Source organism: Bicyclus anynana, chromosome 19, assembly GCF_947172395.1.
Source record: "Bicyclus anynana chromosome 19, ilBicAnyn1.1, whole genome shotgun sequence".
Taxonomy (NCBI): domain Eukaryota; kingdom Metazoa; phylum Arthropoda; class Insecta; order Lepidoptera; family Nymphalidae; genus Bicyclus; species Bicyclus anynana.
In genome coordinates this window covers 2476962-2503583 of record NC_069101.1, presented here as the reverse complement: position 1 = coordinate 2503583, position 26622 = coordinate 2476962, and the positions used below count along the sequence as shown (strand labels likewise).

Below are 26622 nucleotides of genomic sequence, written 5' to 3'. Positions count from 1 at the left end.
TAGTGTTAGCATACCTACTGCATGTGTACAGTCACAACCTATCTAAGTGGAAAGTTATTATCAATACAAAATTATCAAGTCAAAACACAAGGTAGCTACTGTGAACCGTCGAGGAGTTCTCTTCACTGTCCCTCGTCTTCATCATCAGACCCTTAATACAGTCATAATCCATCTAGGTGGACAGTTCTCATCAATACAAATTTATCAAGTCCAAACACAAGGTAGCTACTGTGAACCGTCGAGGAGTTCTCTTCACTGATCCTCGTCTTCATCATCAGACCCTTAATACAGTCACAACCCATATAGGTGGAAAGTACTCATGAATACAAATTAATCAAGCCCAAACAAAAGGTGACTGCTGTAAATCCTTGACGAGTTTCATCGTCTGTGTTTCGGCTCCATCATCAGACCAACTCCAAACCTTTATAAAGTTGTAGTGGTATAAAATACCTTATGGAAACACTAACAAACGCACTAACCGTCTCTACAACTTTCGAAAGTTCCCCTCAATTTCTCCAGGATGCCATCATCAGATCCTGACATGAAAAAAATGGGACCACCCTGGAAGTAAACCCTTTAAAAGAAAAAAAGAATTTTTAAAATCGGTCCATAATTGACGGAATTATCGCTGGACATACATAAAAAAAAAAAAAACATACATACAGCCGAACGTAGAACCTCCTCCTTTTTGGAAGTCGGTTAAAAAAATACATCATAAATAATATTTTATATTTACAAGAAATTAACTTAAAACTATTGTTTACAATCAAATTCTAATTTCCAAAACGAGCAATACAAAATTAATAATAAATAATTCAACAAAATCAATAAACTCAAATCATAAATCCAAATTAGCTAAAAGATCGTCATCGTCATCGTAAAATTGGAATGATTTGTCCAAGTCTTCAAATATTTGACCATTTGTTCCAATGTTTGTTTTGTCGTGTTTCGCATAGTTTGATTCACACTGGCCAATATTTGATGCATTGGAGGAACATTGGGCATTTTTATGAGGACTGTATCCAATGTTTGGTTCACATTGGCCAATATTTGATGCATTTGCGGAGCACTGGCCTTTAGTTTGTGGGCTATATCCAATGTTTGGATCGCATTGGCCAATAGTTTGATTGGACGTCGATTGCGCTTTGCGAATATTTGTTCCAGGGATATAATCGTTTTTGTTTTTGCTACATTTAGGCGATAGATACTGTGTTATTGTGTTTTGGCTCTCCTGCAAGTAAAATGATTATTTTTTAGTCAGAGGAAATCATTAAGCTCTTTGAATATTAGAATATTTGCCATATATATATCTATACTTATAATAAAACTGGTCGCAATTTGAGATTTTACATAAACCATGTAACAACAAACGTTACCGTGGCATAGAGTACTACGCCATCTAGCTATAGCGCCATCTAGAATCTATACTTATAAATACATTTTGTACATTCTGTATATTGAAGATATTTTGAACATATTTGTTGGGGGACCCATATAATCGATACTGAGGCTAAAAATATTTTTTTCGATTTTTGACCGTCTGTCCGTGTTTTTTTTTTGTTATTCGGGCATCACGCTGAGCATAATACGGAGAAGGTTATAGGATACTTTTTATTGCGAAAATAATATAAGAAGGGGGTGAAATAGGGGTTGAAAGATTGTATGGAAAGTCCTTCATTATTAGAGTTACAGTTTTAAAAATTTGGTCAAAATCATAAAAACATACGAAATATAATGGGATTGGTGAAATATGGCTTGAAAGTTTACATTGATTTCCACGCGGACGAAGTCGCGGGCGTTCGCTAGTTTTTTATAATATGAGCAATATTCCCGTTCTCCTCCAACTAGTCGGGAATGACTGTGCTAAGAGTGGGTACGACAATAGACCAACGGGGCGGGGATCGAACCACCATCCCTCAGTGATGAGTCCGACCGCTCTTACCGTTGAGCTATGGAGACTTTATTATCCATTTATCTTTATTTCGGAAAAGCGTAGAGGTATTTTGTTGAAATTAAACTCATACTCAGGCTACACTTCCTTGAAGCTACTAAAAATAAAATTTCCAAAATAACGTACAAAAAAAAATATTCATAACGGGCATTTGGGCATTTGTGTTGGGTAAAAAACTATAATACGTATTTTACGTACCGAGGGCCTAGTGGCAGTTTGATAATGTTACTTTCACGTTAACGTAAACGCGAATTTCTAAGGAATTGAAACAGCGCCATCTACTACTGCACAACTGTTTCAATTCCATATAAATTTGCGTTTACGTCAACGCGGTAGTAACAGTATGAAAATATTGAAAACTTCCACTAGGCACACTGTACGAGATAAATTTTTTTTAAAATGATTTTTTATTTATTATATTTTTCGCTATTTCAATGTCAAAATTACCTGATGCTTCATTGTGGTGTCTTCAAACGTATCGCCGCTCAGGCCGACGTTGTTCAGAACCTGTGGACAATAGAATCTATTTAATTCCCTAATGTGGAAAGTGAATTACAAAATACATTTTTTTTTATTCTTTACAAGCCCTTGATTACAATCTCACCTGATGGTAAGTAATGATGAAATCTATAATGGAAGCGGGCTAACTTGTTAGGAAGAGGATGAAAATCCACACCCCTTTCAGTTTCTACACTTCGTACCGGAACGCTAAATCGTTTGGCTGCTATGGTACTGCTATTGGTCGACGTTTGACTCTCGTCTCGAGATATATATATCTTTATAGTAGTCAAAGGCTCAAAGTCACTCAGGGTGCGATGGAGCGAGCTATGCTTGGAGTTTCTCTGCGTGATCGAATCAGGAATGAGGAGATCCGCAGACGAACCAAAGTCACTGACATAGCTCAGCGAGTCGCGAAGCAGAAGTGGCAATGGGCGAGCCACATAGTTCGAAGAGCCGATGGACGTTGGGGCCCCAAGGTGCTGGAATGGCGACCCCGCACCGGAAAGCGCAGTGTTGGGCGACCCCCCACTAGGTGGACCGAGGATATCAAGCGGGTTGCAGGGAGCCGCTGGATGCTGGCGGATCGAGACCGTTGTGCTTGGAGGTCCATGCAAGAGGCCTATGTCCAGCAGTGGACGTCTATCGGCTGATGAGGTAAGGTAAGGTAGTAGTCAAAGTGTATTCACGTTGAGCTTGTCCTGCAGCATGGGCCACATGAAGTCGTCGGCCGTGCCGCTCGCCAGCAGGTAGCGCACGCGCACGCCGCCCGCGCGCCCGAGCCGGTGCGCGCGCGACTCCGCCTGCGTCAGGATCTGGACAACGCAAACAAATTCATTTATTCGCAGACGGGAAACTTAAGCTAACTAATCCTAATACCAACCATGTGGGTTGGTTGGCCCAGCGTTGTTATTCTTTGGGCATTAACCTTAGTGGATACAGCCAAAAACAAACAGCCCTTAACCCCTTCGGCTCTAGCAGCGGTTGTGGTGACGGCAGGGCAATGGGTGTCAAGAATCTTCGGAGGAAATTCCGCTGCCAACCCCGACGACTAAACCTGGCAACATTTTCGAACAGTGCGTGTTGCCAGTGATGACCTACAGATACAGAGACTTGCTCGCTAACTATGGACGTTGGAGTCTCAAGGTGCTGAAAGGGCGATCCCGCACCGGAAAGCGCAGTGTTGGTCGACCACCTAGGTGAACCGAGGTCATCAGGCAGGTTGCAGGGAATAGCTGGATGCTGGCGACTCGAGACAGTTGTGCTTGGAAGTCCATGCGAGAGGCCTATGTCCAGTAGTGGACGTACATCGGCTGATGATGATGATGCTCCTAATAAATATATAGTTCATGCCCACGCAGAATGGTGACAGGAACACTGGCTGCATTTCCGCTTTCAGGCTGATCCTTTGCGCAAAAAATGAGCCAGTCTTTCTGTCACCACGGTAAGCCACGGTGTAATAACTCGGGGAATTTTTTGACACTGCGACTCCATGGCCAAAGGGTCTCCTACAAAAGGAACAAATAGGTAACTCTCGGTCAGAGAGGCATACTTGTGCCACTTACCGGTTTCAGTTACCCTTTCTGCTGCGGCTCCCGGTCTAATGCCAACGAATGTGGCGTCCCAAAATAAAGCCCCATTCCCCAGGGAACCATCGTCAATCCATCAGGTCTCTTGCCATAATCCCGACTTATGCCAGTCGACTCGATAAGCGACGGATAATTTATGGTGGAAAGATTAAGATTTTTCTAAATCTGGCATCCGAATTGATTCATATTATAAAGAAAGTCTTAATTTGGCGACTTTAGTGAAAACCCTTTATAAGTCATGCCTTGCAATTATCTTTTATCACCAAGCTATATATGAAAAAAAAGGTTATGTTATGATATATGGTGGACAAAAATTGCGCAACTTAATCGGCATTTGACAGCTTTCCCGTGAAAACACGGTGATATTCAACAGCTTATGTTATTCCCTGATAATGTAGCTTTAACTCTCGATGAAAGATTTTATAAAATCGATCAACAGGTCTGTCAAATCTTTAGGAAAACTGTCAGTTTGAGAGAACTGTCAGGCATATACGACCAAGTTAAACAATTTCCCGCAAGGTGGGACACAAACACGCCTCACCCCAGGGTTCCAGTGCAGCTCGGCGAACAGAACCTCGTCCGCCGCAGTCAGCGTGAGCCCCGCGTTGGCGGCCGTGATGGACAGCACTGCGCAGCGACAGCTGGCTGAGCTCTGGAACTTCTCCACTTGCTCCTGAGTGACGACAGACATGATCCGTGTATTGCTTTGTGTGCCCAACTGATCTCCATACTATCTGTATGTCTTATGCTTACGGAAAATATCTATATTAATATTATAAAGCTGATGAGTTTGTTTGTTTTTTGATTGAACGCGCTAATCTCAGGAACTACTGGTCCAATTTGAAAAAATTTTTCAGTGTTAGATAGTCCATTTATTGAGAAAGGCTATATATTATCCCCGAATTCTTACGGGAACGGGAACCACGCGGTTGAAACCACGCGGCGTCAGCTAGTTTGAAAATATACTTGAAATGGGTAGGGGGAAAACGAATATCTTAGCAATCCATGGATTCACCGTGCGGGTCGGATCCATCGAGTGGCAGAGCAAAACTCCGGGGTGAGTCCTGGACTTGTGACCAATGAGCGTCGGATTAGGGAAATCCTTGACAATCGATCTCTTCAACAACACTCCTCTTCTCTGCTCGTGTTGTTCTCCCTGCCTAGCCAAATTTGGTAAGATCCTATTAGAGCAGCTTTGGATACATGTTCTAATACATTTAAAGAGAGGCCAAGGTCATATTTTGACGGCCTTCGTGGCGCAATGTTATGCGCGGTGTATTTCTAAGACGGAAGTCCTGGATTCGATCCCTGGCTGGGTTCTTATCCGATTGTGGTTCTCTTAATTGATCCCGGTCTGGCCGGTGGGAGGCTTCGGCCAGTCGTTACCACCCTACCGGCAAAGACGTACCGCCTAGCCATTTAGCGTTCCGGTATGATGATGTAGAAACCGAAAGGGCTGTGGATTTTTATCCTCCTCCTAACAAGTTAGCAAGCTTCTATCTTAGATTGCATCATCACTTACCACCAGGTGAGATTGTGCTCAAGGGCTAACTTGTAAAGATTAAAAAAATAACCAAAATAATCTCTGTGGATATACTAACTGGATAGCTGATATTTACGGAAAACGTTTGAAAATATAGACTTTAAATGGGGCGATAGAACGAGCTATGCTCGGAGTATCTGCGTGATCGAATCAGAAATGAGAAGATCCACAGAAGAGCCAAAGTAACCGGCTAAGTTCAACAAGTCGCGAAGCTGAAATGGCAAAGGTACAGTACATAGTTCGAAGAGCCGATGCCGTTGGGGTCGCTAGGTGCTGGAATAGCGATCCGATTATAGTCAAGGGCTAACTTGTAAAGAATAAAAAACCCTGCGCTGCTTCTTGTATCTAGTCTAAAGAGTTATGAGAGGTAGAATATAGGGGCCAGGAAAAGTTGTGAGCTTTGATAACATAGTGTTTTTGACTCACGGCTCTGATCCGAGGCGGTGTGGAGCCCACGATGCAGATGTAGTAGGTGGCCGCCTCGTCCAGCGTGCAGCAGATCGCGTCGATCATGTTGCGGTGGTGGGCGAAGATCAGGAACTTGTGGCTGCCCTCCTTCAGCTGCTGCTTGATGAATTTGCTGGGGACGTAGTTGTCGATCATCATCGACATTATCAACTTACATTCGGCTCAATGTTGAGCAAGTTTCTCTCAGAATGAGATTACCACGCTGACCCAATGCGGATTGGCAAACTTCACACACGCAGAGAATTAAGAAAATTCTCTGGTATGCAGGTTTCCTCACGATGTTTTTCCTTCACCGTTTGAGACACGTGATATTTAATTTCTTAAAAGGCACACAACTGAAAAGTTGGAGGTGCATGCCCCGGACCGGATTTGAACCCATATCCTACGGAATCCGAGGCTGAGGTCATATTCACTGGACTATCGCAGCTCTGTGTTGTTGTCAATAGTATAGACTTATGCCGTGCAGGATATGAGCAAACCAACAATCTTATAAAATACAAAATATTAGAACAAAATACATGACCATTAACAACCCATATTCGGCTCACTGTTGAGCACAAGTCTCCGTTCAGAATGAGAAAGGCTAGGCTAATATTTTTTTTTTATTTTTTTCATTTTTTTTTATTTATACTTAATTCTTTTTCACACTATGTTTTTCTTCACCGTTTGAGACACGTGATATTTAATTTCTGTTGTAATTTTTCATTTAATAATGTCGGAGAATAAACGGGTTTGACATCAGAAGCGGTTGTAAAAAACAAAACACAATTATTGAATGAAAGTCTGTCAGGTCTAACAATTCCCACTAAGAATGTTACAAATAAACCCTGAATAGCACAGAATGACCTTGAGCCACGCACTTGTGAACGATGTGTGTAGGGTTAAAGGCGCCTTTGACAGATATCTAACACTCCCCTTTTCCACTCAAGTCACTCTCTCCGCCTATCCCATAACAATCCAGAATTATTATACAACAAAGGTGTGAAAGGATCGAACGACAAGAATGAGCTAGACTTCCCGAGCGGTCTCGTATATCGCCAGCACTATGTCTTCCACTACTCCCCAGCTAGCTTCGTACTATCTCGACTTATGACGACACGAGCTGACTGATTATTTAATTAATTAAATTAAAATTTAATGACATTAAGTTTAAAAGAAATATAATTTATACTATTTTTTTGAAGCATCAGCAAAGTATTCTTCTATGGAGTAGTAACATTTTTCTATTAGAAACTTTTTAAGATTTTCCTTAAGTGTAGGTTTGCTTATGCTTCTGTTTGACAGCTGTTGTGGCAGGTTGTTATAGATTTTTGGCGCCATATGCAAAATACTTTTATTAAATTTGATCAAATAACTTACTCGCGCCGACAAACATATTCGCATATAATACACACCAAATGGCGGGTATCTTAACGGTGGCGCTCTCGCTGAAGAAGGTGATGAGCGCGGCGTGCCTTTCCGCCGACTTGCTGCTCGCGTACTGCGCCGCCATCTGCGACAGCCCTTGCTGCTCGTCCTTGGAGAACTGCAGCAGAGACTGGTCCAGCAGCACCGACTCCCTGACAAGTTAATGTTAAATAATATTAGCTTTATCTTCATCAATATCATCTGCATGTGGTATGCTAAATAGAGGTTTACGGCGCAAAAATTTCGAATACAAAGATATTAAAAATATTTCTTTCTTTATCTCAAAAGTCGATTTATATCATTTGAAGTGATTGTTTAGGGCATGAAACCTGAAAGAGATCAAAACCTCAGTGGCATAAAAGTCGCAGAAGACAAAGAACAGGAGAATGTACCGGTGATGAGGTACACCAGTAAATAAATTTCGCTGGCGTCTGTACACTGTACTGAAAACGAAAATGATACGCCAAGTCGTTAAAAAAGTCAAGGTGACTGTTTTATTTAACTATCACAGTGTAATGCACAGAGACTTCTTGCCAGAAGAAAAAACAAATTATGTTGGCGTTACGCGACATTTGAGAGAGCAAATTTTGTCGAAAGAGGCCAGATTTCGTAGAAGAAACCACAACTCGACAAATAACATCAAATAACAGCTGTGATCATTGGATATGACTCCTAACGTTTTCTCATTATTTAAGTAACATTTAGAGTCATAATAGAATCCGCGATGAGAACTAATTCAATCAACTAAAAACATGTAACAAATATTTTGATATTTTTGATGCAAGTGTATTATTTCATAAAATGCCTAATTTGAAAGCGGTTCAATTTTGGAAAACTAATTGTTCTTTCTTCAGTCTTAATGGTATCTCAACCATAGCACTTTATCTATTACGCAATTTTCCACAGACAATCTCACCTGGTCTTTTCCTCCAGTGTGGTGAGCACCTGCTCCTTAGTCCGTCGGATGAGGAACCTCTTCTGCAGTATGACTTGCAGCTCCGCGAGATTGGACTGGCCTGTCATATCCCAGCCGAAGTGAGTCTGCTTACCGGCGCAGTATCTTTTACCTTTAATTTATAAAAAAATGTATGTGCTCAGGAAGGTACAACATGGTCATCATCCGACGCGACGTCAGTTTGTGGAGGTTAGTTATTTAGGGAGTCAGTTTATTTGTGATGAAGTTTAGCATATGAAGAGATCGTCTCATTATCATCATTGACAGCCGACGGATGTCTACAGCTGGACACAGATCTCCAGCGGCTCCCTGCAACCCACTTGATGACCTGGGTCCACCTATTGGGGGCTCGACCCCTGCACGAAGACTGCGCTGTTCGGTGCGGGGTCGCCTTTCCAGCACCATAGGACCCCAACGTAAATCGGCTCTTTGAACTATGTGGCCTGCCCATTGCCCTACATCTTCGCAAGTCGCTGAGATACGTCAGTGACATTGGTTCGTCTGCGGATCTCCTCATTTCTGATTCGATTGCACAGAGAAACTAAAAGCATAGCTTGGTTCTTCGCTCGCTGAGTGACTTAGAGCCTTCTAATAAGGCCCATAGTTAGCGACCAAGTCTCGAAACCATACGTCTTCACTGGCAACACGCACTGTTCGAAGACTTTCGTCTTCAAGCGCTGAGGAATTTTAAACGCAAAGATGTCGCGAACGCTGCCCAGCCGAGCTGGACTCACCTCTTTCTCGAGACACTATTTATTATTTAGGCATTTTTCATGACTGCGACGGAGCACCAACAACGACGAGTCGTGCTGCTGAGCGGCACGACTCATCGTTGTTGGTGCGGTAGTTTGTTCGCCCTAGAGCATCATTGTACAGACATACCGTAGTCCGTGAAGGAGGCGAAGAGGCGCGGCTCGATGAGCGCCAGCTGCGTGTACAGCTCGGCCGGGCGGCTGAGTGCCGGCGTGCCGCTCAGCAGCACGACTCGTGAGGTAGTGGGCTCGTCCTAGCGCATCATTGTACAGACATACCGTAGTCCGTGAAGGAGGCGAAGAGGCGCGGCTCGATGAGCGCCAGCTGCGTGTACAGCTCGGCCGGGCGGCTGAGTGCCGGCGTGCCGCTCAGCAGCACGACTCGTGAGGTAGTGGGCTCGTCCTAGCGCATCATTGTACAGACATACCGTAGTCCGTGAAGGAGGCGAAGAGGCGCGGCTCGATGAGCGCCAGCTGCGTGTACAGCTCGGCCGGGCGGCTGAGTGCCGGCGTGCCGCTCAGCAGCACGACACGCGCACACTGCCGCGCGATGCCCACCAGCGCCGTGGTGCACTGCGCGCGGTGCGACTTGAGGTAGTGGGACTCGTCCTAGTGTTATGAGTTCCTCGATTACGGGTGGTATTAACATTCATTATTTATGTTATTGTGGAGGGGGTATTTGTACGAAGTTGTTGCAACAGCGATAGTATAAATAAGTATTTGATCACGCCGTTAATTATTACGGCGAATTAGCTCCGTTGTTTGTTAGGCAGCGTGGACACCGTCACGCTGCTAGTCACGTTAGTGATTTTGGACAATAATGTTTTTTTGTAATTATTAATAATATTTTGCGTTGGAATTATTAATAATGTAGTAATTATTGATCATAAATTGTTAAGTGTGGGCATGGAGAACATGTCGGGCAGGGAAGGTAAGTGTCACACCCAAGGTCACAAGTCTTAGGACCTGCTTGAGGTGTTTCCTCTACCACAAAATAATGGTACAATCACTGTCGCTGCTATCCATCACGTCATACTAGCGAACAGGCAAATATATCTATACTAATATTATAAAGCTGAAGAGTTTGTTTGAATTGAATAATAAAAAAAAGCCATTAGTAAGGCATATATTTTACTTACAATAATAAGAACGCCAAACTTCTTGCTCTTGAGTAAGTCGGTGTGCATGCTGGTGATTTTGTAACTGACTATCACCACCTGGGTCTACAAGTTAAGACATAAACAATAAATATTTAAAAAAGAAGGACATTTTGGTTTTAAGCCGGGGACAATAAAGTTTTAAACCAGAAATACTACAGTGTTAAACCAGGGACAACAAAGTTTTAAACCGGGGACAAAAAAATGTTTTAGTACCTGTTTATCAGCCACCAGTGGACTGTCTTTGCTGGTGGTGAGAGTGACCACATTCATGGAGGGCACCGACGGCAACAGCTCACGGATCTTACTTTGCCAGGTCTCTCTGAAAAGTATTTATTATTCATCAATTGTAGTAAAATAGAATATTTAAAAACCAAAGTATGCCCATTTAGCTAAGACAGTTTGGCCCTTTTTAAAAATTGCTGTGCCATGATGGTTTTTGTTTTATCATATAGATAGATCCATCCAATTTACTTAAAAAAATATATATTAAAAAAAATTTGACTTTTGACACAAATTTTTTTTTAAAGTAGCCCTTAGAATAGTCAATTTCGAGATATCACGTTATTGAAGCAAAGAGGCGACATGTTTAACAAAAGAAAAGAAATTAGCCTTTATATTGTCAGCCGGTCTGAATGAATGGCATCAAGCTATGGCGAAGTTCCAGGAACTCTAACATATCCATCCTGCAAAGGACCCTAAACTTAATTTTGAGAAGGATCTGTGGTGTTCCGTAGTTCATAATGAATGACGAGATTCACGAGCAACTAAAGGTGAAAACTGTCAATAAAGAGATTGACAGCGTCACGCAAAATTACAAAACACGACTAAGGAGTCATCCAAATGTTCTGGCTACAAAATTGATTCACAGAACATATCAGAGCAGGCTTAAAAGAAAGCACATTATTTAAACCTATTAACCTATAAAAACAATGAGGGGATATTCTCACTGGGGAATACACTCGAAAAGCTAAGTTATCACAGAACACATCTGCTTATAGTTACTGTTTATATGTTACTGATCGCAGATGAACCCAGAAGAGAAAAAAAATAAAAAAATTATATAATGATTTATTTATTTTGCTATCATCCGCGAAAAGTCGATGAACCCATGCGACGACGTCACCCAGATCCGACAAAATACTCTCTACGTACGTTTCACCCCGAAACCGGAGCATCCTCAGGAGGTGTTGACTCTACAACGTGCAATTGCAATTGCAAATGGATGATAGCAAAATAAATAAATCATTACATAATCATGATGAACTTCCGCAAAGTAACGCCTGCTTCTATCCAATAAATAAAAAAAAAAACATATTGTAAGCTTGTTGTTTTTCCTTCTCACTCAACAAAATGCTACATGTTGTAGCACTAATTTTCAGTGGAAGCCTTTATTTTACTCCACCAGTCAGATGTTATGTTAGCCTGTACCTTACCTCAAGGAGGAGGTGGTGACGATGAGCATGGGCCAGTCGTGCGCGTAGTACGAGGCGATGGCCAGCGCCTGGAACGTCTTGCCGAGCCCCATGTCGTCCGCGATCATGCAGCGCCCACGCCGCGCTATACCAAATCTGTAAAATATCTTTCAGATAGTGCCATGGGATCTTTTCAATCTAGTCCCTACATCCCTATTCTACCACAGAACAGCGAGACACCGTGCAAATTGTGCACCTTCAAGACAAGAGTGTTAGGCATTTTCTAGGCAAGCGTGCTCCAACCTAGCTCATCATTGATTTCCACCAGGCATAATTGTAGTCAAGCGCAAGTCTATTATGAATAAAAAAAAGCCTGTCCTATCTAAATTAGTAAAAACTTTAGTGTTACACAACGTTACTTGCTCGCTAACTATCAGCGGCGTGCACAAAGTTATTAACTAGGTATGCACTGTAGGTACAAATTGTACAAAATGGGAAATTCCTCCTCCAATACTGGGATGTAATGAATCCTCAGGGAATGCATTGCGTTTAGGCATCTAATAAACCGCATTAGAAGGCTCAGAGACAAACAGTGGGCATTATATTGAGATTTGGATTGATCTCTTCATGAGAATAGAGAAATAGAAGATTCACAGTCAAACCAAACATAAGATGAAATTAAAGTTTACTCAGATTTTTTAGTGAATTAAATAAAAAGTATCAGCAAGTTTACTACTTTTTTTTATAACTAAAACAGTGTGCTTTGTGGCAGTTATCAATGTTTTCATATTGACGATCGCGTAACCGTAAACGTCAATTTCTAAGGAATTGAAACAGCGCCATCTAGTAGCACTACTGTTTCAATTCCCTTGAAATTCGCGTTTACGGTTACGCGATAGTCACAGTCTGAAAACATTATAAACTGCCACTAGGCACGCAGTATTTAAAATTACTTACCTAACCCCTTCCTCCTGAAAAGGCATCAATTTGTTTCTAAGAGTCTTCTCAATAGGTGACAGGTCTACAGTATTGGGGTCTGTTACATTATCATTGAGAATCTATAACAAATAAATCATTAAGACATTAATTAAAAAGAAATAAAATTATGCATAGTCAATACTGCAATCCTTGTGGCCTAATGTATAATTTAGTATTTCTAATAATCATGTACTATAATGCTGTTGATAACAAATAAATAAATAAATAAATAAAAAGATGTCTAGTATGTCATAAAGGCAAAAATATATTAAAAAAATATCAGCCATATTATTTTTTTACAAGTTAGCCCTCGAGTACAATATCACCAGATGGTAAGTGATTATGCAATCTAAGATGCAAGCAGATTAACTTGATAGGAGGGGGATAAAAATCTACATCCCTTTTGGTTTCAACACAACATCATACTGGAATGCCCATAAATGACCAACTATTTCCCTTCCTTACAAATTGACTGTTAGGAATGTGTTTGATAATAGTCCAATGATTGGAATTGAGTCTGGATTCTTAATTATGGGATTATTGAGACATATAGCCATAATTTCTTCAGAATTTTTTCAGAGCAAACAATGATTTTCCTCTGAAAATTTCTTGAAAGAAAAGCTCAGTTTTCTACAGCCTGACTCATAACCCAATGTGATCCCAAGCCACTGGTCAAACAAGACCATTAGAATGGAGATACCAAAAACTGAACTAAAGTTACATTTTATGTTGTTACCTTTAAAACATATGGAGGTAATGGCCCAAGAACTATATGAGGTGCAAGGGGTCCAACTTTAGTAATAAACTCTTGATAATCATTTATTGAGAAATTCCATAACTTTGTTTTTGAATCTGAAACAAATTGAGTGTTATTAAATTTATATCTTGCTTTTTTAATTGAATTATACTAAAACAATAGTAGTGCAGAGTATTCGCACAAGTTTTTTGAGAGTTTTTTTAACACACATTAAAAGCGTTCAAGAACAACAAATGCATTCCTAAGACAGCGTTGACAATTTTTTTTGAGTAATGTTGTATTTTCAATTTTGGGCGTAGGAAATAGACCTTCATTTAACTTTACACTATATTTAAACGCTTTTTTAACATCCGTTAAAAAAACTCTCATACGAATGGGGGCTAAGCCTCACTAAGACAATAGTAGTCAGTCAATGAATGACTATGTAAATAAAGTATTTCAATAGCAAGAAATTCAAATAATACAAAAATAAATTACATAATATTTAATATTGGCCTAACCCCTTTCATTCTGGGAGGAGACTCATGTTGATGTTCTGAAATTATGAACTTTTAACATTTATCTATTAGTGTATCGCTGTCAAAATATTATACTTATTATGTCTATGTCATACCATAACTCCTTGACGGTAAACTCTTGAAAATATTAATCAGTGGAGTGCAGAACTCCGATGGATTCACTTCAAATCTCTGCTCCGAAATTAAATATACTGTCCCACTGACAACCTTACTCACAGGAACTGTACTCTCAACTTTACTGTTTCCAGCTTTAGCATAAGGATGGAACGCATTGGGGGTACCTATATTTGATTTTACAGGTCCTATGTTAAAACTTTGGGTGGTAGACATCCATTCTGATGGTTTTCGTAATTGGTTAATTGGACTTTTAAGTGTTATGTTTTCATTTAATAACTTGCTTTGCCGCTTTTGAAGGGCTGCTAAACGTTTCCTCTCGATTTCTTCTTTACTGCATGCCATTTTTAGTTATATTAAAGTTTCTATTAGTACATAATTAAATTTAGAATGATGTTTTGCTTTCGCCAGTCTAAGGTTATTTTTTGCGTAGCTATTACAAATGTGTGTGATATTATTGGGATTTAATATAGACAGCTAAAAAAAGATAATAGTATAAGTTCTGCTCTTTTCAACTCTTTTTCAGTTTTCTCACTGTTTTTCTTTATTATAAAATTTTAGAGAAGTTTTGAATATTTCGATTTTCGTTTTGTTTTGGTTCCGTTTTGATATTTTGTTTGACAAATCAAAATTTTTCATGACATTGACAAATAAAAAGAATGAATTGTACTTGGGCTTGGGCACTGGGCAGAGTTATAGAGTTCAAACCACAGAGTAAAGTCATATCAGTTGGTATTAAAAAAAATATATAGTCTGTGATGCCAAAAGCCCCTGCTCATATTAGTTTATCTTGAATTCTTTAGTAATAGTCATAGATTAATGGGATTCAAAATATTAAATTTATAAAATCTACCAAGTGGATAGAAATTAGAAACTACGACGAAATTATCCACCGGTCTGTGAGGTTGGCCGATTTGGACAAGTCAAATTTGACAACCTGTATGTGAGGTTCGCCGATTTGGACAAGTTACGTACCTCGTCGTAATTTAGACTCTATGTTAATGTAGAGAACGTTCTAGCGCTCTCTAACTTCAATTACGTGTAGTGAATTAAACAAGGATGGCAATAGTCATTGGGTTGCGTCCATGGGTGACGTTTCCACGGATTATCAAACGGTCAAAAACAGCCGTTATTCAGTTTGGCGTGGCCGTGGCGTTTTTGTAAAGCTTGTGTGATAAAACAAATGTACGGCGAGGAGTATTCTTTTTATTTATTATTGTAAAATAACTTATATATATGTAAATAAAATAAAAACTTTTACAAATAATGGTATGGTTTTTCAATTATAACAACTTTTGTACTTTTGTACAAAAATCTGGAAAACAGTCGCAAATTCTGATTTCAAAGTAGAATTAATAATCTAATTAGACATTATTTCAAATAAGATTATGATGGTTCGAACATTATTTTTGCCAAATATGTCAAAATATTTCTCTCTCTCTAGTCTATGGTTATGGTCAAATTAAGTTACGATCTGTGATTTGGACTTTGACATTGAATTTAAAAATTTATCTCGAATCGACACCTGTTTAAAAGTTTGTGGACTTTCCTTTCTCTTCCGTGTTAGTTAAATAGCAAAAATGTCTGAAAAAAGCAGCCCTGTTAAATATTTTATTAGTGGGGGCTTCGGTGGCGTGTGTACTGTGCTGTCGGGCCATCCTATGGACACAATTAAAGTGAGATTACAAACTATGCCTCTCCCTAAGGCAGGTGAAGCACCCTTGTTTACAGGAACTTGGGACTGTTTTAAGAAAACCATACAAAAGGAAGGTTTCCGCGGCCTCTATAAAGGAATGTCGGCGCCATTGACTGGCGTCGCGCCTATATTCGCGATAAGTTTCTTCGGTTTCGGTCTAGGAAAAAAGTTGATCAAGTCTGACGACGATCAGGTTTTATCGAAACCGGAATTATTCGTGGCGGGCGCGTTCTCTGGTATTTTTACGACTTCTATTATGGCGCCCGGTGAACGCATAAAATGTCTGCTCCAGATTCAGCAAGGTGGCCATGTTCCTCAGAAGTATAGCGGCATGGTCGACTGTGCCAGGCAGCTATATGCGGAAGGTGGGATGAGGAGTATTTACAAGGGCAGTGTTGCCACTATCCTGAGGGACGTGCCAGCCAGTGGCATGTACTTCATGACATATGAGTGGGTGAAAGAAGCTTTGGTACCAGATGATGCCAGTGCCAAATTAAAAATGGCAGCAACTATAGTTGCTGGAGGGTGCGCCGGTATAGCTAACTGGCTTGTGGGCATGCCAGCTGATGTCCTGAAGAGCAGATTGCAAACTGCCCCAGAGGGCACATATCCTAATGGCCTTAAGGATGTTTTCAAACAACTCATAGAAAAAGAAGGACCTACAGCTCTCTACAAAGGTGTAACACCAGTAATGATCAGAGCCTTCCCTGCAAATGCAGCTTGCTTTGTAGGTTTTGAATTAGCTGTAAAATTCTTAGACTGGGTAGCACCTAGCCTTTGATTACATACAGGTTGTGAATTGTAAAAAATATATCAAATTGTATTAAATTAGATATAAGATTCTTGTTATATAAGTCTAATTGCTTTTTATATAACTGTAATTACATGTAAGTGTAATTCTGGTTTATATAAGTGTATTTTTTTGTCTGTTATGAATTTTGGTGCCTTACCAGTATATTATAAATCTATCAGGAATTGTTGTGAACTGTACATAAGATTGTGTTGTTTTGTATTCTTCCTAGTCCCTTCCTGAGTTAGTTTTAATGGCATTTGATTATTTGTATCAGTTCAGATCACAAAGTATATAAATATGAATTAGTAGTGAATTGTATATTTTTATAAAAATAAATTTAATTAGAAATATATGTTATATATGCACTTGGTATTATTAAATGTTATTTATTTTCCTGTTGATGTATTTATATACCATACCTAAGGAGTTTGACTTAGTTTCCTCAAGTTCATAAATTAATTTAATTCAAGAAACTAAGTTATTATGACAATTACACTGTAATATTGTTCCAATTTAGGCATTAAACATGCACTACATGCAGGCCTTAAAATGGTGCATTAATCAAATTATGTATGTTTCTTAAAATATTATTCTGGAGATTATTTATTTTTACCAATAACAAGATATTAATTTTTTTTATTGATATAAAAATAACATGGCATTAATAAAAAAGGTCAAAACATATTTCATTTCATTTTATTAAAAAACATTATTCACAGATTTGTCACAATCATATTTGTTACATTAGTCTTATTTTAACCGACTTCAAAAAGGAGAAGATTTCTCAATTTGACAGTATATATATTTTTTTATGCTTAATTGCATAGTAGGACTAATTTTGGTTTTTACTCTTTAACTGTGGGGAGCTAGTAGGTGGGCTGCTAATAAATGTTCTGTTGGCTTCGCCCAGTTTATCTGTATGCTGCGGAGCAAGACACGCCCATTACCCAGACTGAAAAGGTAGTCTCAAAGCACTTGAAACCCACAAAGCTGTTATCATGGCCAAGGGCACCACAGAATTCTGCAAATGATCAAACTATGCAAAATACAGTACCAGCTGTTAACATTTTATATTTCTCAATAAAATTCTCTTCTAAAATTTATTTCAATTCTCCTGTTTTTCTCCTTAGCACTTTGCCATTGTTTATTTAGATGCTGCTTGGGCAATTCATCCTTTACAAGTTTCACTTTATTCTTTTCATGACCAAGTCCCATTTTATCATACTTGGGAACTGCTTTTATTGGATACTTTTTACCTGACCCATCCGGACCAAGACCAGTTTCTCTATCCCATCCAGTTTTCAACATAATCTGATAGCCTTTGTTACATTGTGGTATTACATAATTTGTTGGTATTTTCTTGCCTTTGCTAGCATTTATATTATGTAGAGTTGATGATAAGTGATCTTTTTTGCTTGTAAATGTTTTATGATTGCATATATCACATATGTAATCTTTATGTCTTGTTTTATGTTTTGCTACTGTTTGTGTTTTAATATCACTTTTAATATGATTATCATTTGATACATGACTCAAAAGGAGATCAGCTAAGTGACTATTTTTATTCCTAATAACTAAACTCTGAGCTGAGTTGCCTGCTTTATCTTGGACTGTAGTATCAACACCATGTTTTAGAAGTTCTTTGACAACATCCTGAGAGTTCGCTTGGCAGGCTATCATGAGCAAACTCCAACCATACTCGTCCACTGCACTTATCTTATCGGGACAAACATCTAAGATATGATTTAAAGTATTGATATCATTATTCTGTACACTCGTAAAAAGTTTTAGATTAGATACGTCTACGTCGTCAAATTTTCTCTTATGTTTGTTGATTGATGTTTTCTTAATGTTAACGTCGTCTTTTTCATGCAGGGAAATGGGATTTTTGTTTCTTAACACTTGATTCACTTCTTCCAAGTATAACTTTTTGGCCTCATCACCACTTATCGCATTGGACACAGTTATCCCAGATGACGTGGGTCGCACAAAGTTATTGTAGTCCTTACGTAACATGGTTTAATAAATATTAAATACATTCAATTAAAAAGTCATAATAAATTAACAAATTCCAAAATATCAACAATGTCTCGTAGTCAAATATCAATGTGAAGACGTCAAACGTCAAAGTCAATTGCGAAAGACAATTATTGAAAACGTCAATTAAAATGGTGACATTGACGTTTGCCACAGACCTACATAGAAATCTAGACCACTGACCACAATATTGTTTTTTATACTGGCTTTACGGCTGATACGCTAGGACGATTTTGGGCGGTAAATCCAAAAATTGTTCGTACTCGACTAAAATACTGAAGTATTCCGAACTAGGCATTAGACCCGCAAACAAAGGATTTTAGACATGAGTGTAATAAAATGTTGATTCAATAATCGTCGGTAGCAGCTGCCACTCGTGTAAAATTGTAAATTAATCTTTGACACCTATATTAATGTATCTAAGAAAGAATGCCAATCAGCTGTCTAGAAATATACCAACATTATTAATGAACCTTTGACATCTAAGTAATGAACAGACTTTCATAAAAATTAATTGAATATTTATTTGGTTTCTGTTTTAACCTGTTTAATTTTTTGGTAATATTTGTAAGTCTGCACCTTTAGTTTAAATAGTTAAATAATGATTTACAGTTTATTTCATTGATTAGAAGCATAGTATAATAGGTTTTTCTGTCTTGCAGATTATTTTGTAATTCTATTGTTTTTAAATTTATTTTCTATTAATAAATTAAAGAAAGAACATGAAAATACCATCACTTATTAGTTCTATTTATTTACTACTAGCGGATGCCCGCAACTTCGTCCGCGTGAAACTCGATGTAAACTTTCAACTACCCCTACCCTACTCCTACCCTACCCCTACCCTATCCCTACCCCTACCCTACCCCTACCCTACCCCTACACTACCCCTACCCTACCCCTACACTACCCCTACCCTACCCCTACCCTACCCCGTTTTCTAATTAATATTAATATGAACTTTATACAATAACAATAAAGCTTAAATTGACTACGTTTTAGTTAAAAAACATTTGTATGGGAAAAAGAAAAGGGCTATTTTTATGGCTTTTCCGGCAATTATTCGAATTTTTCTCGCTGTAAAAACCATCCTAGAACTTCAACGAACAATTAAAAAAAAAAATTGACCAAATTGGTCCAGGCGTTTATGCAATTCATTTTTATATATAAGAAGATTATATACAAAGTTGTGTTGTAATTTGTATGGCAATGTTATAAGTTACAATTACAGCCTAAAAATATGAGTACATTATTATTGCCATGTTTAAAAAAGTTCCTAGCTGAATAATATCAAACCAGATTTAGAGAACATGAGTGTTTTTTTATATTTCAAACAGAAAGATGTAAGAGCTACTACTAGCTAGCAGATTAATCTTCTGAGTAAAATAAATTGGAAACTGTTATATCCAAAATAAATGGCACTTCTAATTACTTTGAGAGTTCTTTTGCAATACTTTTCAATGCTTCAGTCTGTTCTTTCAGGAATTTTAACTTTTGTCTCAAATATTCTTTCTTGAAATTTAAATAATCTTCTTTGACTTGTGCTTTCCTCTGTTCTTGCACTGCCAACAGATCACAGTTAAAGTAACAACTGTTTGAGTGATTTGAGCTGTGTTTAGATGATTTCATTTTAATTTTTTTCTTTCTATGTTCTGTTGGTACAAATACTTTTGTCTCAGGAGGTGAACCTGGCTCACTTAGAGATGTTGCCGAAATGGCATCATTTAAGTCTTCTTGATTTTCAGACAGTAGCACAAACTCTGTGTTTTCTTGATAGTCATCAACTGATGACATGTTTTTAATGCCCAAGGCTTCCCGTTCAGCTTCAGTCAGTGTGGTTGTAGAAAATGATGTATCACCATTAGTTTCAGCTTGCTTTTTCTTTGTTTTTGAACGAAGATCATGCCATGTCTGGAATTTAAAAAAAACAACCAATTTAGGAAAACAGTACAGAAAGCTTTTGTCCACCTCCTATCCTTAGATTTAAATTGTTTTTTATTATACTGCTATTAAATAGAAAGTTAAAGTGTAATAACAGACAGCCAATCAGTGGTGCACACTTCTTAATTGCATAAATGTACAGCCAACCCTCAGGACTCATTATGCACCTGAATACAGAAGGGATTTTTCATATTGTATAATTGATATGTATACCCTAGTTAACAACATTGTGCACGCCACTGCAGCCAATGTATATTGCAAATCTAATAGGTAGCACCAAGTTAGGTGGTAGGTAATTGGTGGTTGGAATGTCACTATTGTGTTGTTGCAATTCTTATAGTTTTTGTGAAATTGAGAAAAGGATTTAATTCATGATTTGTTTTTGCTGTTGTTGTGTATGTCTTTTATGACAAACATTCTGACTATTAGTTTTATAATAGTCAAGTTAGTTAATAGTTTGGATTGATGTTTGTTACACAATCATGCTACAAGATTTATCAGATCTGGATAAAATTCTGCACGATACTATAACTTTAATAGTTGGGAACAATACGTAAGCTACTTTTATCCAGAAATTCCCACGGGAAATGAGGCATTATATCCAGTCTTCGCCAGGCACAGTTACTTATTAAGTATTTTTAATTTTTACTTCCAAAATATATTAATTACAATTAATGTACTGTAGTGGAAAGTGCAAACACGCGTTTTTAATGAAATAAATGTAAATTATTTTCGTACTTTTCTCCACTGCCGCCACGTTTTCCGTGCTCCAGGAATAGCATTGCATTCGTTGGCTATGTTTTGCCATAACATTTGAGAGTCCTTATAACTAAAGTCTTGAGTTACTTTACACGAAATTAATTCTGGATGTTTAGCCATTAATTCTATTAACTTCTTTTTCTGTCGAGCTGTGACATAGGCACATCTTTGTCTTTTCCTACCTTCCATTACAGTATGAATATATTTGATATCAATAGAATTTTTTTCAACATAAATAATAACACCACTCAACTACTATTTAATGATTGTAAACAATTTTTTTTTGAAATTTAAAATTTCTTGAAATTTGAAGTTGACAGATTGACAGCTTCTCGGACGTCAAATAAATCGCCATTGGCCACAGATGCTCAAAAGCCTACCATAGACGCATCTGTCGATACTCGATATTATATTGACTACGTTCCACTTAGCGATCCTAACGACCACGCATAGTTGTTTTTCCTTTTCGTGCTTGCGAGTGTCACAATCTGAAGTAGAATGGATTATGGAGCATTTTGAGCGTTTTTTGTAAATATTAATACAAAATAGCAAGTCAAAGATATTTTTTCCAGAGCTATTCTTTTTGAAGAATATATAAGCAATGGTAAAAAATTACACATTTAATTTTATTGTTATCATATAATATTTGATATACTATTAAAATAATTTTAATAATAATTTAATGTTTAAGTAAAATAAATTTAGGATATTCAATTTAAAAAATGTTTCTATTATGATAAAATAGTATCTAATGTGAATTAACATTGTTTATTAAATAGTATGTATGATAAACGACCGCGCCGACCCAGCTCAGTGAGATGTGACGTTCTGAGTCTTTCGGAACCGAAATTAACAACGTCGTCAGTTACATTTTTACCTCAACCAAAACGACTGCGGTCGCTGTGTGGAAGGACTTTTAGTACGTAATAATTTGTTTGGACGGCCTAATCGACAAGCGGAACGTAGCCATTGCCAGATACCGTTTGTATTTGTCATGAATATTGTTGGTGGTCATTTTGAAATTTGAAAACACCACTGTCCACTTCTTTAGTCTGTGGTTCATTCCGGATTGTTGTGTGGCGCAGGAAAGTCTCGTCGCTCTGATTTCGATTAATAATAAATAAGAAATAATTTTGAGTCTAATAACCATATACAAAGGACATTGGTGTGTAACAATTATGATAAGACGACGTAGTGACTTATAACATTATTTTGTGAAGTTTTGTTTTGCACAATGGCTGGCACGGGCGGAACATTTTTGCGACGATTTCTACCATCCATCTTCGGATGCCTGTTTCTAATTTATTTTGTGGAATACGTAAGTGCTATGATTACATACAGTTGTTCCGGCCTACTACACATCCTAGTAATAAATTGTAGTATTTTATTTTGTAGTTTTTGTGTGTAGCCATGATTGACGTCATGTTATTTTACTTTTTTTTTACGTTCACCTTGCAAAATTATAATGCTCAGTTATACCAAGAATATTGCGTGGTAATGAGGAAATGTGACCATTAAACAAGGTTTTAATGGTAAACCTTCGTTTGCGAAGTTTTGTTAGTGAATTTTTTACAAAATGTAGGTGGTGGTTCTTAAGAAATAGAAAAAAAAAATGTATGCAATAATACTTGTATGTAGTTGTACAATGTTTGCTCATGTCTGCTGTAACCTGGTAACAGTTAAAATAATTATTGAAATTATGATAATTATACATTAAACTGTTCAATTAATAGCCTTAGGATATATAAAAGTACTTTCTAGTACTATTTAGAGAGCCATGATAGCCCAGTGGATGACCTCTGCCTCTGATTTCGGAGGGTGTGGGTTTGAATCCGGTAAGGACATGCACCTCCAACTTTTCAGTTGTATGCATTTTTAAGAAATTAAACATCACGTGTCTCAAACAGTGAAGAAAAACATCATGAGGAAACCTTCTTACCAGAGAATCTTCTTAATTCTCTGTTTGTGAAGTCTGCCAATCTGCATTGGGCCAGTGTGGTGGACTATTGGCCCAACCTCTCTCATTCTGAGAGGAGACTCAAGTTCAGCAGTGGGTATAATATGGGTTGATAATGATGATTCAGAGATTACACCCTACAACCTGACAAAGTTACCTCTTTATATAATTGGTATAGAAGTATGATCAAAATAGTTGTGTGTGATGTGTAAGAAGTTACTAAATAAGTCCATAAAGCGGAACTGATATTACGTTCAACAACATAAAAAATGTCAATTAACATATTTGAAGGTTAACTATCATCTTGAAGAATGAGTTAGAATTTGTAAACTTGAATATAAATTATAAAGTTAAATTTAGTAATAATTTAATTTTTTTTTCATATCTTTTAAGAAAAAATATGAACAAAGATGCAGAAATACATTGTGTATTTTCTGAAAACACTTTGAAATTGTGCATATTGAAAAAGATATTTTCCATTATGTACAATTTCTAGGTACATATAACTCCTACCCTAGTTCAAACGGATCAGGATAAGAATAAAACTCCAATAGGCCTAGCTTATTATGTAGACAACATTTTGTAAAGAGAAATAGACATATTGTCAACCAATATTAGCAAAATCTAAAACATTTCTCTCCCTTTCGTCACATTGCATCAGAAAATCAACACCATACATTGCTTACAATCTCTTTTATTGAAATTTTATAAAAATTTTAATAGGGCAGGTTCAGGGCAACAAATTTTGACTTAGTCCTGTGAAAAAAGATTGAGTGTAGGTTAGTGCCTTTTTGCAAGTATGAACTGATTCTAACTGCATGCTTTGATAGTGATAACCAATAGTTTCTATACAAGTTGCCATTGTGTTATTCAATCACAGCATTACTGATAACATTATCTTATGTCTTTATGTATTAACTTCTTTGTGTTGCAAAAGTAAGAATTCTTTGTTCCTAATTATGATGACAAATTATTTTAGTCAAATATAAAAATTTCATGCTGCTCTGCTTTGTCTTGTTTGTTCAGTGGTTAGACTGTGTGGTTGTAGGTCGAGAAGTCCTAGGTTTGATTCTTGGGTGGGGCTAAGAAATATATTGGGCTTTTCCTTTTCCCCATAACTTTTCAGTAGGTATCACAACTGAATTAGTGTTCACAATATGTGTTCATACTTTCTGACACACATAATACACATGTACACATGCCTAAAAGACTACATTAACTTTGAGACCCTAGTTTTTTCATGATCATAAATATAATAGAACTTTGCTATTCTAAGCTAACCATCCTATATGGTGGCTGTAAGCTCTAAATCTTCTCCCTGTACGGCCTGTACATTGTAGGGTCAATAAAAAAACTGATGATAAAAATAAAATCTATTATTGCCATAAAAGCTTGTTAAACTGTTAATTACATCAGCATTGTGGGTCTAAACTCAATATTATCGTCCTATAATTGTCATCATCATCATATCAGCTGATGGACGTCCACTGCGGGACATAGGCCTTTTTGTAGGAACTTCCAAACATCACAGTCCTGAGCTGCCTGCATCCAGCTTGATGACGTCAGTCCCAACACTGCACTTTCTAATGTACGGTTGCTATTCCAGCACCTTGGGACCCCAATCAATCGGCTCTTTGAACTATGTCCTATAATAATGTAATGTAATTAAAGAAAATATTGATATGGGTAGGAAAATACTAAAGTAACACTATGATAATCCTATAGGTTGATTCATACCCAGATGGCTGATTAAACTATGATAGTTAACAGTTTGCTTAGCCATAGGTACATACTTATGTGTTACAGTTATTGTATTTTTTCCACTTATCATTTATCAGATAAGATAAAATATTAAATGATGAATTGCGAAAATAGTTAAACTAAGTCCTCATTTGCACGAGAGTTAAAAAAGCGATAAGCTATATTAACATTCTTAATTTAATTCATTGTCTATTCATTTCCAATGCCCAAAATTGAATATGCAACTCTGCTGGATAAAAAAGCACCGTGTTTTAAAAATGCTGTTGTGTGTACATATGATACTTGGGATAGCATTTTTTATGTTTTTTTAACATTCTTTAAAAAACTCGTGCGAACGAGGGCTAAGAATCAACTTTGAGCTTAATTTATTGGGACTGGTCTGTTATTTAGTTTAATAATAAACTAGTTGATGACTGTGACTGTGTGGAACACAATGGTGAACTATTCATATATTATGTGACCTTCAACTTTCCATTCATAATGATGAAAACTGCATTAAAATCTGTTAAGTACATTTATGTATAGGCACTAAAACTACTATAACAATGTTGAATTATTTTTTTACTAAAGAAAAGTTGTATTTATTATCAGCGAGTAGCAAAACCTATATTTTATCCCTGTATTCCCACAGAAGCATGAACTACATGTATGAAACACTGGGAAATCTGCTACTAATAATAATAAATGGGTTATATATGTAGTAGCGTGTCCTGGGTGATATTAGTTTTAATCAATACAATTATGTACCAATCAATATTGATCAATACTCCCCAGCGGCTAGTAGTCTGTCATATTAATTGATGTGGAATGAAGGCTCTTGTTGCTAACAACTAGTTTTATAAAGATGCTTTTACATTGCACTTAATACAACCTTATTAAATCTTGTAGTTATGATAACATTTTTTGATAACTCATGGCATTGATATACTTAGACTCAGATGGAAATATTGCTATGTTGGTTAGCGGAAGAAAAATATTGTGGTATTATTCCCCTTACGAGTTGGAAGCTACTACCTACCTACCTACTTACTACTACTACTATACATATAGTAGGGGAGCCCGGGTGCTAAATTTGCAGTTACTTCAGCGTCATGGTGACCAATTAGATTTGGTAGATAAGATTATAGGAAATATAAAAGGTTAATTTACTTTTTCGCGCTTTTAAGGATGGGAATAAAACTGGAGACTTTAAAGGCAATTTTGATTACTACAGCTTACTGGAATTATAAGAAAATATTAGCGATTATTTCCTTCAAAATAAGTAAAAACTGTGCTTGTGCTGAGACTGAAATACGATTTATGGGTTTTATTTTGTAACTTTGGAACCCTCCCATCGAAATACACACCTTTTAGCTATCGACTATTTTATTCACTTTTTTGGTTACCTACGTACCCACCAATATTAAGAGCTAATACTTTGTGGTACTCAACAAAGTGGAAGGTATTGTCTCTTATGTTCAACTGCCGCGCTCGAGTAACTGCAAAAATCCCCTCTTTGGCTCCCCAATACTATTCTACAGTAGTAGAAATTCCATGAGTAACAATTTAATCAACCATTAACTCTTAAACGGTGCTT

The 26622-nt window shown here is 37.4% G+C and overlaps 6 protein-coding genes across 7 annotated transcripts in view; 3 read left to right on the top strand and 3 right to left on the bottom strand.

Annotated features, from left to right (window-relative positions):
• LOC112050853 (thioredoxin domain-containing protein 15) overlaps positions 1-26622 on the top strand; it is a 140393-nt gene that overhangs the window by 27208 nt on the left and 86563 nt on the right. The gene's annotated exons all lie outside the window — the stretch shown is intronic.
• LOC112050857 (SWI/SNF-related matrix-associated actin-dependent regulator of chromatin subfamily A-like protein 1) lies at positions 716-14722 on the bottom strand. Its single transcript, XM_024089224.2, has 14 exons — positions 14084-14722; positions 13450-13565; positions 12693-12793; positions 11757-11891; positions 10537-10642; positions 10303-10386; positions 9592-9772; positions 8373-8523; positions 7444-7608; positions 6008-6161; positions 4580-4711; positions 3139-3264; positions 2399-2458; positions 716-1231 (listed from the first exon to the last, which is right to left on the bottom strand). The coding sequence occupies exons 1-14, from the start codon at positions 14445-14447 to the stop codon at positions 839-841; spliced, it is 2268 nt and encodes a 755-aa protein (XP_023944992.2). The 5' UTR covers positions 14448-14722; the 3' UTR covers positions 716-838.
• On the top strand, positions 15590-16952 carry LOC112050851 (congested-like trachea protein). The gene has a single exon (XM_024089218.2). The coding sequence runs from the start codon at positions 15683-15685 to the stop codon at positions 16577-16579; it is 897 nt and encodes a 298-aa protein (XP_023944986.2). The 5' UTR covers positions 15590-15682; the 3' UTR covers positions 16580-16952.
• Positions 17272-18706, bottom strand: LOC112050850 (G patch domain and ankyrin repeat-containing protein 1 homolog). Its single transcript, XM_024089217.2, has one exon. It carries the CDS (start codon positions 18605-18607, stop codon positions 17669-17671), a length of 939 nt encoding a protein of 312 aa, XP_023944985.2. The 5' UTR covers positions 18608-18706; the 3' UTR covers positions 17272-17668.
• On the bottom strand, positions 19773-21657 carry LOC112050852 (myb-related transcription factor, partner of profilin). Its single transcript, XM_024089219.2, has 2 exons — positions 21308-21657; positions 19773-20539 (listed from the first exon to the last, which is right to left on the bottom strand). The coding sequence occupies exons 1-2, from the start codon at positions 21515-21517 to the stop codon at positions 20057-20059; spliced, it is 693 nt and encodes a 230-aa protein (XP_023944987.1). The 5' UTR covers positions 21518-21657; the 3' UTR covers positions 19773-20056.
• The window catches only part of LOC112050844 (NPC intracellular cholesterol transporter 1), a 65900-nt gene continuing 61656 nt past the window's right edge, over positions 22379-26622 (top strand). For both annotated transcript variants that reach the window (XM_024089208.2, XM_052887491.1), the window contains exon 1: positions 22379-22646. In XM_024089208.2, the coding sequence (XP_023944976.2) occupies positions 22563-22646 (84 nt within the window). In that variant the 5' untranslated portion in view covers positions 22379-22562. The remainder of the gene's footprint in view (positions 22647-26622) is intronic.

Excerpts from the sequence above, each read along its gene's own strand:
- LOC112050857 (XM_024089224.2), bottom strand. The coding sequence starts at position 14,447 with ATGGCATGCAGTAAAGAAGAAATCGAGAGGAAACGTTTAGCAGCCCTT. Across the intron at positions 10,387-10,536 it reads CACTGGTGGCTGATAAACAG|ACCCAGGTGGTGATAGTCAG; the intron begins GTACTAAAACAT and ends CTTAACTTGTAG. Across the intron at positions 4,712-6,007 it reads CACCGCCTCGGATCAGAGCC|GAGCAAGTGGAGAAGTTCCA; the intron begins GTGAGTCAAAAA and ends GTCGTCACTCAG.
- LOC112050851 (XM_024089218.2), top strand. The coding sequence starts at position 15,683 with ATGTCTGAAAAAAGCAGCCCTGTTAAATATTTTATTAGTGGGGGCTTC.
- LOC112050850 (XM_024089217.2), bottom strand. The coding sequence starts at position 18,607 with ATGTTACGTAAGGACTACAATAACTTTGTGCGACCCACGTCATCTGGG.
- LOC112050852 (XM_024089219.2), bottom strand. The coding sequence starts at position 21,517 with ATGGAAGGTAGGAAAAGACAAAGATGTGCCTATGTCACAGCTCGACAG. Across the intron at positions 20,540-21,307 it reads CGTGGCGGCAGTGGAGAAAA|ACATGGCATGATCTTCGTTC; the intron begins GTACGAAAATAA and ends TTTAAATTCCAG.